The sequence below is a fragment of the Hordeum vulgare genome, chromosome 2H (genome assembly GCF_904849725.1).
Source record: "Hordeum vulgare subsp. vulgare chromosome 2H, MorexV3_pseudomolecules_assembly, whole genome shotgun sequence".
Taxonomy (NCBI): domain Eukaryota; kingdom Viridiplantae; phylum Streptophyta; class Magnoliopsida; order Poales; family Poaceae; genus Hordeum; species Hordeum vulgare.
The window spans coordinates 554,612,473-554,625,507 of record NC_058519.1 but is presented as its reverse complement, the minus strand read 5'-3'; the positions used below and the strand labels follow the sequence as shown (position 1 = coordinate 554,625,507).

At 44.5% G+C, this 13,035-nt stretch overlaps 1 protein-coding gene across 1 annotated transcript; it reads left to right on the top strand.

The window, feature by feature from the left end:
- The first annotated feature begins 7,905 nt into the window (after positions 1-7,905).
- Positions 7,906-11,896, top strand: LOC123427211 (general transcription factor IIH subunit 2). The gene is made up of 4 exons (XM_045111203.1): positions 7,906-8,310; positions 9,422-9,883; positions 9,970-10,336; positions 11,170-11,896. Exons 1-4 carry the CDS (start codon positions 7,978-7,980, stop codon positions 11,298-11,300), a joined length of 1,293 nt encoding a protein of 430 aa, XP_044967138.1. The 5' UTR covers positions 7,906-7,977; the 3' UTR covers positions 11,301-11,896.
- Positions 11,897-13,035: the final 1,139 nt, after the last annotated feature.

Sequence of the window (13,035 nt, the reverse complement as noted above, 5' to 3'; positions counted from 1 at the left end):
GATCTCGACAAGCACACCGCAAAAGAAGATTACACCGGATAGATCTCCATGAAGATCATGGAGAACTTTGTATTGAAGATCCAAGAGAGAGAAGAAGCCATCTAGTTACTAGCTATGGACCCGTAGGTCTATGGTGAACTACTCACGCATCATCAGAGAGGTCATGGTGTTGATGAAGAAGCCCTCCGTGTCCGAATCCCCCCTCCGGCAGGGCACCAGGACGTGTCCCAGATGGGATCTTGCGGAGACAGAAGCTTGCGGTGGCGAAAAAGTACTTTCAATGATCTCCTGTTTTTTTCTGGAATTTATGGGAATATATAGGCGAAAGACCTAGGGCAAAGGGCGTCCACGGGGCCCACAAGCCTAGATGGCGCGGCCTCCCCCCTGGCCGCGGGGTGGGGGCTTGTGGGGCCCTGGGCTCCCCTGCCTTGGCTCCCAAGCTTCCCGATCTTCTTCCGTTCCAGAAAAAATCTTTTTGGGGATTTTCTTCCGTTTGGACTCCGTTTCAAAATCTCCTCTGAAAGGGGTCAAAAACATGGAAAAAACAGGAACTAGCACTTGGCACTGAGTTAATAAGTTAGTCCCAAAAAATATAAAAAAGGCATACAAAATATCCAAAGTTTGACAAGATAATAGCATGAAACCATCAAAAATTATAGATACGTTGGAGACGTATCAGGCCTCCTCTACCTTAGGTCTTTCGCCTATAAATTCCCTAAAATCCGAGAAAAATCAGGAGATCATTGAAAGTACTTTTTCGCCGCCGCAAGCTTCTGTCTCCGCAAGATCCCATATGGGGCACGTTCTGGTGCCCTGCCGGAGGGGGATTCGAATACAGAGGGCTTCTTCATCAACACCATGACCTCTCCGATGATGCGTGAGTAGTTCACCATAGACCTACGGGTCCATAGATAGTAGCTAGATGGCTTCTTCTCTCTCCTGGATCTTCACTACAAAGTTCTGCATGATCTTCATGGAGATCTATCTGATGTAATCTTCTTTTGCGGGGTGTTTGTCGAGATCCGATGAATATTGGATTTATAATCAGATTATCTATGAATCTTATTTGAGTTTCTTCTGATCTCTCTTATGCATGATTTCATATCCTTGTAATTCTCTTCGAGTTGTGGGTTTTGTTTGACCAACTAGATCTATGATTCTTGCAATGGGAGAAGTGCTTGGTTTTGGGTTCATACCGTGTGGTGACCTCACCCAGTGACAGAATGGGTAGCGAGGCACGCATCATGTTGTTGCCATCAAGGGTAAAAAGATGGGGTTTTCATCATTGGTTTGACTTTATCCCTCTACATCATGTCATCTTGCTTAAGGCGTTACTCTGTTCGTCATGAACTCAATACACTAGATGCATGCTGGATAGCGGTCGATGTGTGGAGTAATAGTAGTAGATGCAGAAAGTATCGGTCTACTTGTCTCGGACGTGATGCCTATATGTATGATCATTGCCTTATATATCGTCATGACTTTGCTCGGTTCTATCAATTGCTCGACAGTAATTTGTTCACCCACCATAATACTTGCTATTTTGAGAGAAGCCTCTAGTGAACACTATGGCCCCCGGGTCTACTCCACACCATATTTTCAGGCTTACATTTTTTCTTCGTCGCACTTTCCGCCTTCAGATCTCACTTTGCAATCAATCTTGAAGGGATTAACAACCCCTTCATAGCGTTGGGTGCAAGCTCTTTGTGTTTGTGCAGGTACTCTGGACTTGACAAGATTCTCCTACTTGATTGATACCTTGGTTCTCAAACTGAGGGAAATACTTACTGCTCGTGTGCTGCATCACCCTTTCCTCTTCAAGGGAAAACCAACACAAGCTCAAGAGATGACAGAAGGTTTCTGTCGACGTAGCACTCCCCTTGTATCGAATCAATAAATTAGGGTGAAATAGTACCCGTGAAGACTGTCGCTATCCCCTATAAATGTTGGTTATCAATACCTTTTTCTGGCACCGTTGTCGGGGAGCATAGGTATATATATATATATTGTTAACTTGGGGATATCCAATTGCTACAATGAAGAATCTGAAAGATACTCGAACTAAGATCATCCCCTCTCGTACGAGAGGAGGTAAGGAACTGCCATCTAGTTGTTCTTTTGATTCACCTACTATTTCGATCAACTTGTTACACCACCACATGTTGCTCGTCCTCATATATCGCTTGAACATGATGATGCTGCTTCTAAAATTGATGATGATACCACCACTATATTTGATTAAACCCAAACCATGCCTTTGAATGAATTACTTGATGCTAATATCGCTAAAGTTAGAGAACTTGGAAATGTTGAAACTGATGAAGATTTTGAATCACCTAACTACACCTCGCTCTACCAAAAAATATGAATTTCCTTATGTAATTGAAGGTTAAGTTATGGATGGGGAAGTAGCTAGGGACTTTCTTGCTTGTGAAAATAGAGATGATATGAAGAAACTACTATGCAAATTGAAAGAAAAATATATTATGGAGAAAATGAAACTTGATCCTAAATTTGCTACTTCTCCTATATTTGTTACTAATAAAGATTATGAATTCTCTATAGACCCTGAGTTGATTCCTATACTAGAATCCGATCCTTTCCATGATCATGAAACTAAAATTGTCGTTGGACATATCACTAAATTGAATGATATTGTTGCTCTCTTTACCAATGAGGAAAGGATACATTACTATTACATCCTTAAGCTTTTTTCCTTTCTCGCTAAAAGGCGAGGCTAAAGAATGGTTCCTTTCTCTTGCTCTTGGTTGTGTGCGTAGTCCCTAGGATATGCTTTATTACTTTTCTAAAAAATATTTTTCTGCTCATAAGAAACAAGATGCCTTACATGAGATATTTAACTTTGTGCAAATTGAAAAAGAGAATCTCCCTCAGTGCTTGGGAGAGGCTTCTCGAGTTACTTAGAGCTCTGCCTAATAATCCCCTTAAGAAAAATGAAATATCTAGTATCCTTTATAATGGACTAACCGATGTTTCCACGGATTTCCTAGATAGTTGTGTTGGTGTTATTTTCACGAAAATAATTGTTGGGCAAACTCAAGAACTATTGAATAACATATTGAAAAATGTTGATGATTGGACAGTACCCGAACCACTACCGGAACCTATTCAAAATAAGAGAGGTATTCTATTCCCCATTCCTGAAGATATGCAAGAAGCCAAAGGGCCTATTATAGAAAAGGGTATTAAAACTAAATATGTCAAGAAATTACCACATATCAAAGAAATACATGGACTTGACACCCCAACACGGGTAGTAGAGGTAAATTCTCTCCGTACCTTAGCGATAAACCTTATGCTAAGACTCCTAGTTAGTGCATGGATGAATTTGATAATTTTATCGTTAAGCAAGAACATTTTAACAATTATATCAAAGATTAATTAATACATAATGCTATGATGATAAATCGTTTGAGTGACTTGATGTTTAGAATTGCTAATGATGTTAAGGGTCTTGGTAAACATGCTTCTATGGTTCAAACCCAACTAGACCAAGTTGCTAAGTCACGAAATGATTTTCTTGTTGAGAGGAATGATAATGTTGTTAGAGCAATGACTAGAGGAGGTCGCATGACTCACGAACCTCTTTATCCTGAAGGTCATCCTAAAAGAATAGAAGAGGATTCCCATAGAATTAGTGATGATACACCGATGACGAGTTTATGGATATACTTCTCGCCCCTCGTTGGATACCCCAAGTGGAAGGTGGAGATGTAGTCAGCAGCAGATTTCCCTTAAACGGAGACTGTAAGGTTTATCGAACCAGAAGGACTCCTAGGCTCAACAAGTAGGTGTCTTCCACCCTGGCGCTAGGAGAAGACGTGGACCTGCACACACAACAAATAACCTTCCTCCCAATGAGTACAGAGAGGTTGTCAATCTCTCCGACCTTATAGTTTGCAAAGGATCAAAACACAAGCGGTAAAGTAATAGTGATTGCAACGGAAAAGTAAATGAAAGCGGTAAATGATGGAGGTGTAAACAATGATGGTGATATGGACCGGAGTCACATGATGTTCACTAGTGATGTCTCTCTCCCAAAAGACGATAAACAACTATGCTTGGGTAAACAAATCACAGTTGGTCAATTGACAGAATTATGATCGCACTGCAATGCTAATTATGCTCCTTGATACTTAGAGGTTCAATAGTAATGGGCAGTACACCAAGACAAGTAGACCGTTTATTCATGAGCATCTACTTATTAATCATCCACCTTGAGATATCTATCCAAAACATCTCTCCGGTATTAAGTTCCGAGCCCCACCCAAACTGTAAACTCAAAGCAACAGACAACTACATTAACAAACTATGTGTAAGGTAAACAATCCTTGCAACCGTGGTCACAAGAACCGTTGTTTTCTCCCTGGTGGAAACAAGCACATCCCCTAGTCTCATGTTTCTGTCACTCAAAGTAGACATCGAGGGGCATGAACCCACAATCATGCATAACGCTCCCTCTTGGAGTTACAATCTACTACTTGGCCAAAGCAATAAAAAGAAACGGAGAACATGCATGAATCACTAAGGAACATAATATAAAAGGATAATCAAATATATAACTCATAACAATTTGAACATAATTTCATAATCCATCGGATCCCAACAAACCGAGCATAGCAATAGCTAGAGAATTACATAGATGCCTTGATCATGTAGGGCAACTCACAAGGACTAACCATTGAAGCACAAGATTGGAGAGAAGACATCACATAGCTACTGGTCATGGACTCATGGTCCAAGGAGGACTACTCACGACACGTCTGGGAAGCGTCCATGGCGGTGGAGAAGCTCCCAGAGGTCAATCCTCCCTCCGGCAAGGTGCCGGGAAGAGGTCTCCTGACGCTCCCGATCTCGGAAGCGCTGTGGCAATGGAACGATGGAGAAAATTGCGATTCCAGAAAGTCCACGAGGGTTTCCTCTCGAGACTCTAAATATAGGACAAAAGAGGGCACCAGAGGAGGTGGGACCCACCCAAACAACCTCCTCGCGCGACCTAGGGCCTGGCCACGCCAACAGGCCGCATGGGAGGCCCCTTACCCCCTCTAGCCCTCCTTCGGTGATCCGGAAGGTTCTGTTTCGCTGATATTTTGTATATTCTTTCGGGCTTCCGAAAATTGGGTAAAAGGCCCTGCAAAATAGAAATCAGCAGACAGAAACTCGCACTGGGTGCACTGAGTTAGTAGGTTAGTCTAAACATGTGTAAAATGATATAAAAGTATAGCAAAACATATAACAATGTCACCCAAAAGATCATGGAACAAGCAAAAATTGTAGATACGTTTGGGACGTATCATACACCTAGTCCTATTAAGGAGAAAAATGAAAAGGGAAATGATAGGACTTCACATGCTCCAAGTGAACCTGTTATAGAAAAACCTGCTCACAATCATAATGATGTCTCTATTTCTGATGTTGAGACACAATATGGTAGTGAACATTCACCTAGTGATGATGATTACAAGAATGATAATGATGATGTTCATGTAGATGCTCCACCGGATACTAATAAAGAACTTGATGATGATGTGGAACAGAACGTGCTAAAGAACTTGATAACCCACATCATAAAAATAAATGTTATGAGAAGAAAGACTTTGTTGCTAGAAAGTATGGGAAAGAAAGAGAGCCATGGGTTCAAAAACCCATGCCATTCCCTCGTAAGCCTTCTAAAAGTAATGACAAGGAAGATTTTGAGCGCTTTGCTGAAATGATTAGTCATGTCTTTTTGCGCACTCGGTTGACTGATATTTTGAAATGGTATCCTTATGCTAGGTATATGAAAGATATTATCACCAACACAAGAAAAATACCTGCAACTGAAACTGCTACTATGCTTGCTAATTATTTTTTGATCGTGGGGTGCCCAAGAAGTTGCCAGATCCGGGTATACCCAGAATACCTTGCTCCATTAAAAGAAGTTATGTTTAAACTGCTTTATATGATTTAGGTAAGGTTGTATGTGATACAACTAAAAGGTTTTGTCAATCCTAATGATGCTAACAAGTATGCAAGCTCCAGCGGTCCTTCTATGGACTGGAGCAAGCATCTTGGAGTTGGAGTATACGCTTTGATGAGATGATCAAAGCTTTTGGGTTTATACAAAGTCTATGAGAAACTTGTATTTCCAAGAAAGTGAGTGGGAGCACTATAGAATTTTTGATGAGTATATGGTGTTGACATATTGATGATCGGGAATGATGTAGGATTTTTGTAAAACATATAGGGTTGTTTGAAAGGAGTTTTTCAAAGGAAGACCTCGACAAAGCTACTTGAACATTGAGCATCAAGAGCTATAGAGATAGATCAAGACGCTTGATAAAACTTTCAATAAATACATACCTTGACAAGATTTTAAAGGAGTTCAAAATAGATCGTTAAAGAAGGAGTTCTTGGCTGTTTTGTAAGGTGTGAATTTGAATAAGACTCAAAGCTCGACCACGACAGAAGAAAGAGAAAGAAGGATGACTAAAAGGTGGCTAACAATCATATGACCAAACTCGATGACACCGATACTCAAACTAAAAAATTTGGATTTTGTGTATCGAGGCAACAGAAAGTTGGTCATCCAAACTCGGTAGGACAGACATGGTTTCGGTTGCACCGATTTGGTGGGAATGGCTAGGGTTCTGTCTGAGATCAAACTCGGTCAGGCCGAACTGGGAAAGTTGGTGGCACCGATTTTGAGTATGATGTTTTGGGCGGAATGGTTATGTGGGAAAAATGATTGAGTATTTTGATGGATAACTTTGAGCACTTGAGCAACCAGCTCATTTCAATACCTCACCCCATTTCAATAGTATTGGCTTTTCTATGGATTCAAATGTGATTTCTCATAAATATAAAATGAAGAGTCTTCTAGCTTGAAGCTTGGTCCAATCCTATTCCTTCTTTGCATCAAGGGGCATCTGCACATAAGCCTTTAGCCAAAGCATCTTTTGAACTTTTTTAAAATATACTTGGATAAACATATTAGTCCAATGATGAATATGTTGTGATCAATTATCAAAACCACTCTAGAAAGCAATTGTGCTTTCAACGGTGTTCGAAGTACGCCGTCCACAACGTGTTGCTGTCGGGGGTGTACCTCGGCACGTTCTGCGAGCTCTTCGGCGACGATGATCGGATGCGCACGATCTCCGCGCGCCGGTCAGCTCGAGAGGGCGGTGGTGGCACCGGGACTCCGTTGGCGCTCAGCCTCCACGAGCCCGACACCCGCTTGTCCGGTGGCGTCGGGTTGTCCGCCTCGTAAAGGAGTCTGGCGAGAGAGGTGTGTAGCCATCGACGTGTGGAGGGGCAGCTTATATAGCCATGGGTGAGCGGCACGCGGGACGGCAGATGTGTGAACGCGTGGCGGGAGTGGACGGGACGTGCGGTGTCGCGCCTTCACTTCGCCGCCCATGAAGAATCAATGGAAGACTGACCGATGACGGAGCCTTCGCTTTGATTCTCATGGAAAACGAGGTGATGAGGACGACAAACGCGCCTAGTCGCCGACTCGGCAGGTCCACATCCGTTTCGCGCCAAAAGCGTTTCCCCCTACGCTCCCGGACGCCCCCCAGCATGCTGGGTTCGGCCTGGGACCGCCGGGACCAATTTCGACCCTCGTGACAAAAAACAGGCACCTAAAAACGTGACTGGACATTTTTTTTTAGCCCCGATGATCAAAAAGGGCGTGAGGGAGGAGGCGCGGCTGGAGATGATCTAAGATTGCTCACCTTGTCCTTGTGTGTGATGCTACGTGACAAATTGTTGTGCGGTGATACCTTTTTTTTTCTCTAATCCTTGTACAGGGTCACCGCGGAGACAGCTCATATGGTTAAGAAAAGCCCCCTCACAAAAGCCCAGGAGCCCCAAACCCAAACACAGCCGCCAGGCCCATAATCTCCTGGTCCCGAGTCCCGGCCTCGCACTCCCCACCCCAGCATCCAACTCCACCTCGCCGCCGCCCCCACCATGTACGGCGTCGGCGGCGGCGGAGGCGGCTTCAACGCGCCATCCACGGCCTCCGGGCGGCGCCGGAACCAGGAGGACGACGAGGAAGAGGAGGAGGAGGAGGAGCAGACCGGCGACGGCCGCGTCCTCGAGGCATGGGAGCGCGCCTACGCCGACGACCGCTCGTGGGAGGCGCTGGAGGAGGACGACTCGGGCCTGCTCCGTCCCATCGACACCAAGAACCTCGTCCACTCGCAGTACCGCCGCCGCATCCTGCTCCGCTCCGCGGCCGCCGCGGCCCGCATCCAGAAGGGCCTCATTCGCTATCTGTACATCGTAATCGACCTCTCCAGGGTTAGTCTCCACGCCCTATTTTTGATTTCCTCTCCGTTAGGTTAGCCTTTACGGGCTGAGCGCCTGGTTCGGGATCAATGGGGGCCGTCCAGCAATGCTGATCGTGCTCATCTCCCTTCATATTATTTAGTATGACATCTTGTACCGAGAGTGATCTGGTTTTCTTGCACACTGTCTATCGAGATGTGGACCAGAGTCACCATTGGTGAAGTGGTGGCCAGCTGAGCAACGAGCTGATGCTTTGGATTATGTTAGTTGTTTCACCGAGCTGCCTGTGGGTATTTGTAGCGAGAATGCAGGTCCATATCCAATAGTGGTGCTTCATTTTGTTTGTGTAGAAAGAACTTGTAGACGATCTGATTTGTGTCCTTTAGCTGCGCCGATCCTACGACAGTTCATGCATATCTGGCAGCTTGCCTTCTCGCTTGATGTTTTCTTTTAATAGCTGAATGTTGGTGTTGACATGTTATAGTTGGTGGGTGTTAGGGCATTTGGTAGGATTTGTTGATATTGCAGTTAGCAGGGGCAGACTAGGGGTGTTAGGGCATTTGGTAGGATTTGTTGATATGGCAGTTATGAGGGGCAGACTAGGGGTGTTAGGGCATTTGGTAGAATTTGTTGATATGGCAGTTATGAGGGGCAGACTAGGGGTGTTAGGGCATTTGGTAGGAATTGTTGGTATGGTAGTTATCAGGGGCAGACTAGGGGCAAAACCAAAAACTTAATGATGGGATGCCAATCATTTAGTGGGAGGAATTTTCCAGCTAGTGTTAAAACTATGCCATAAGAAAATAACAGCTGTATCACTTGACATAATAGTAAAGGGTCTATCTTGGTTTAACTGAAGTTTATATATCCTGTGTGTCTATTCTTGTGGAAAATGTTCATGTTGTTTTCTCTTCATCATCATTCCCTTTCGCTCTTGCAGTGTAGCTGATAACATATTATTTGAGCAGCATATATTGTCTAGTTCGTACAATTAGGAATTTAGGATCCTCAAAATCTGTTGTTGGTAATTTGTTTGCGTTGCATTTATACTGTTCACAACTTATGTTTCTTCTTTTCATTCTCTTGTAATCACCTTTTGCCTTTTTGTATTTTGATCATTTAGGCGGCTTCCGAAATGGATTATCGCCCTAGTCGAATGGCAGTTGTTGCAAAATGTGCTGAGGCATTCATAAGGGAATTCTTCGATCAGAATCCCTTGAGCCATGTTGGGCTAGTGACAATTAAAGATGGCATTTCTCATCGACTTACGGAGATTGGAGGGAGTCCAGAGTCACAGATTAACGCATTGATGGGCAAGCTTGAGTGTTCTGGTGATTCATCTCTGCAGAATGCTCTAGAACTTGTCCATGGTTACTTGAATCAGATTCCTTCCTATGGTCACAAAGAAGTATTATTTTTGTACTCCGCACTGAATACATGTGATCCTGGTGATATCATGGAGACAATAGAAAAATGCAAGAAATCCAAAGTTAGATGTTCGGTTATTGGGCTTGCTGCAGAAATTTTCATTTGTAAGCATCTCTGCGAAGAGACTGGTGGATCCTATACGGTTGCACTAGACGAGGTGCTAAAATATGCTTTTGTTCGCAGCTTTTTACTCTTGATATTCGAATCCTGTGATGATGAAATGATGTTTCTTTCTTTTGGCAGTCCCACTTCAAGGAATTGCTGCTTGAACATGCTCCTCCGCCACCTGCCATTGCAGAGTATGCTGCAGCCAATTTAATTAAGATGGGGTTTCCACAGAGGGGAGCAGAGGATCTTATCTCCATCTGCTCTTGTCACAAGAAAATTAAATCTGGTGCTGAAGGTTATATATGTCCCAGATGCAAAGTTAATGTATGCGAGCTTCCAACGGAGTGCCGAACATGTGGTCTAACACTTGTTAGCTCCCCACATCTGGCACGATCTTATCACCATCTATTCCCTGTATCGCCGTTTGATGAGGTGACGTTCAAATTAGGTCAAAAGGGAGGACAAAATTGTTTCGGCTGCCAGCAGAGTCTCATTAACACAGGTATGCTTGAACACATCACTGCCCAAATATGCTACTACCTTCTTACTTTGGTTATTCATCTTCAAATGAGGAAATGTGTCTTTAATGTCCTTGGTCTCTATGCTAGAAAAAGAGGAATTATCATAATGAAGCACCTCCAGTCTTTGTTGCCTTATTTATGTTTTGTCCTTCCATTTAGTGGCAGTTATTGTGTATACTCTGTGATGCTTTCTTAATCCATGTTATTGTCACTTCAGAGTGTGAAGTGTGGATCATCAACTTATAACCCCACAATCAAAGTTTCATATATGTAAACCAGCCTTAAATTCTTTCAGCATTTTGGAAGCGAACTGTCAATGAAACGTAGCTTAATTCTGCAGTTTTGAGAGTGGGAGAAATTAGAAAGTGCTCCCTTCCGTCCCATAATGTAAGACGCCTTTTGACACTAGTGTAGTGTCAAAACATGTCTTACATTATGGGACGGAGGGAGTACTCATTAACGCATATTTCTATCCTTCTCAACCCACATCAGCATTTTGGAAGCGAACTGTCAATGAAACGTAGCTTAATTCTGCAGTTTTGAGAGTGGGGGAAATTAGGAAGTGCTCCCTTCCGTCCCATAATGTAAGACGCCTTTTGACACTAGTGTAGTGTCAAAACATGTCTTACATTATGGGACAGAGGGAGTACTCATTAACGCATATTTCTATCCTTCTCAACCCACATGGTTCTCCTTTCTTGACAATCTCATTTATATGTTGTTATTCTATGTTATGCTAGTATCTTATACAGTACACTCTTATGCGTTGTAATCGCCAGGTTCATTGACTATTATACCTCCATAAACATTGCAGGTGGGCAATCTAATATCCATGTCCGTTGTCCAAAATGCAACCACCACTTCTGCTTTGACTGTGATATTTACATCCATGAGAGCTTGCATAACTGCCCCGGCTGCGAGAGTCAGCGCAGTTCATCTCGATAGGGACACCATGGTGTGCATTGTTCAGGTGTTGATCCTTTTTGAGTCGGAGCTGCGCATTGTTGTAAGCTTTCTGGTGCACTGACATTGATGACAGTATTGCTGGATAATCAAACAGTGTACAGGTAACACCTGGCATCCTTTTGTTTGCTCCTCCTGTTAGATTTGGCTAGCTAGTTAAGCCGTCGATGCAATTAGAGGTGGAGGTGGTGAGAGCACTAGAGCGTTGTGTTGAGAAGAGAAGAGACTTGAGAGATGTACAACGTGAAGAATGGAGACTTGGTAGTTCTTGCTGTTTTTTTCTGAAGCAAGATCAACATATGTTATTTTCTTCAGTGTCTTCACCAGATGTTACCTGACATGCCACCGCGGGGGCAAATTGCATGGAGACAGTTTCTTCCTAAGGTAGGTGATATCCATGAGATCTGCCGTTTTTTGCGCAGAAAAAAAACAAGCCGTTCTGCCTTGTGAAAACCAGCCCAGTAGGAAGAATTTGCGTTTGAACTATCATTCTTTGGATTGCCATTATATGGATCAAATTTGCGTTGGAACAATCTTGGCATGGTGATACTGAATTTGAAATTGACTTTTTTCTGTGATGTGATGCACGAATCGTTGGTAACAAGTTTGTAAAACCTTTTCCGTGATGTGGTCTGTGGCCGGCACGCCATGGGGGATTGGCAGTTGCATCGTCTTGTTGGTTGAAAGTGAAGGGATCACAGTATTTCCGAAGGCCATGCTTGGGAAAGTGGACGAATTTGACCTAAGGACGCAACTAATTTAAAAGTGAACTGTCCGTGAAAGAAATCCATTCGCCTGACTTAGTCTCTGAGACGTGAAACGCAAGTAGTTGTGTCGCCTAAGAGCATCTCTAGCAGACCCTGCGGTTTCAGTTTGCAGTCCAGTGTAAATTGAGTTGCAGTTTCAAAAACGTGTTGTGCAGAACAGACACGGCAAACAGAACTGCAAATTTAAACATTCAAACTACGCGGAAGATTAGTTCATCCGATACTAATTCTTCCGTTGTTCGTTAAGATTTACATCGGGGGGTTAAACATTGCCACAGATGGTCAAAATGCGTTCGAAGACGTGGCCCTAACCCTGAACAGACCAAAACTAGCTCATCGAAGCTCGCAGGATGCGGCCGCGCTGTCGTCGGAGTGCATTCACTCCTCGTCGAAGTCGCCGTCGATGTAGATGACGACGGATTTTCCCTTCTCGCGCGCTTTGGCGGCCTCCTGCTCGAGCAAGAGCTGATCGATGTCGACCTCACGGCGGCGACGCTTGGCGTCGTGTTTGACCTCAACCGCGGAGCGCGCCGCGACCGCGTCGGTTACCGTGGCGAGGACCTCCTCGGGGAGGAAGTCCTCGCGGGTCACCGAGCCCTCGAAGACGGCCAGATCGTAGATCTCGAAGTCGTCCTCGTCGACGGTGACCTCGCGGGCCGGAGTGTACGGCGACGACGCCATGGTGGAGAGGGTCCAGGCGTCGGAGGAGCTCCCCTCCTCGAACTCGGGCGGTGGCGAATCGGAAGACGCGGGTGCGGTGGTAGGCATGGGGGCCGGCACGAGACCGTGGCAGATGTCGAACTCCTCAGTCTCCCGTTGCAGTAGCGACGCCGGCACCGAGAGCCCCCTCCCCGTCCACTTATGCGACAACCACTTCTGCGCGGCGGCGGTGGCGACGCACCTGCGCCACTCCTGTTGCAGATGCGGAGGAAGGGCGTCCATGGCGAGCG

Excerpts from the sequence above, each read along its gene's own strand:
- LOC123427211 (XM_045111203.1), top strand. The coding sequence starts at position 7,978 with ATGTACGGCGTCGGCGGCGGCGGAGGCGGCTTCAACGCGCCATCCACG. Across the intron at positions 8,311-9,421 it reads TCGTAATCGACCTCTCCAGG|GCGGCTTCCGAAATGGATTA; the intron begins GTTAGTCTCCAC and ends TTGATCATTTAG. Across the intron at positions 9,884-9,969 it reads ATACGGTTGCACTAGACGAG|TCCCACTTCAAGGAATTGCT; the intron begins GTGCTAAAATAT and ends TTCTTTTGGCAG.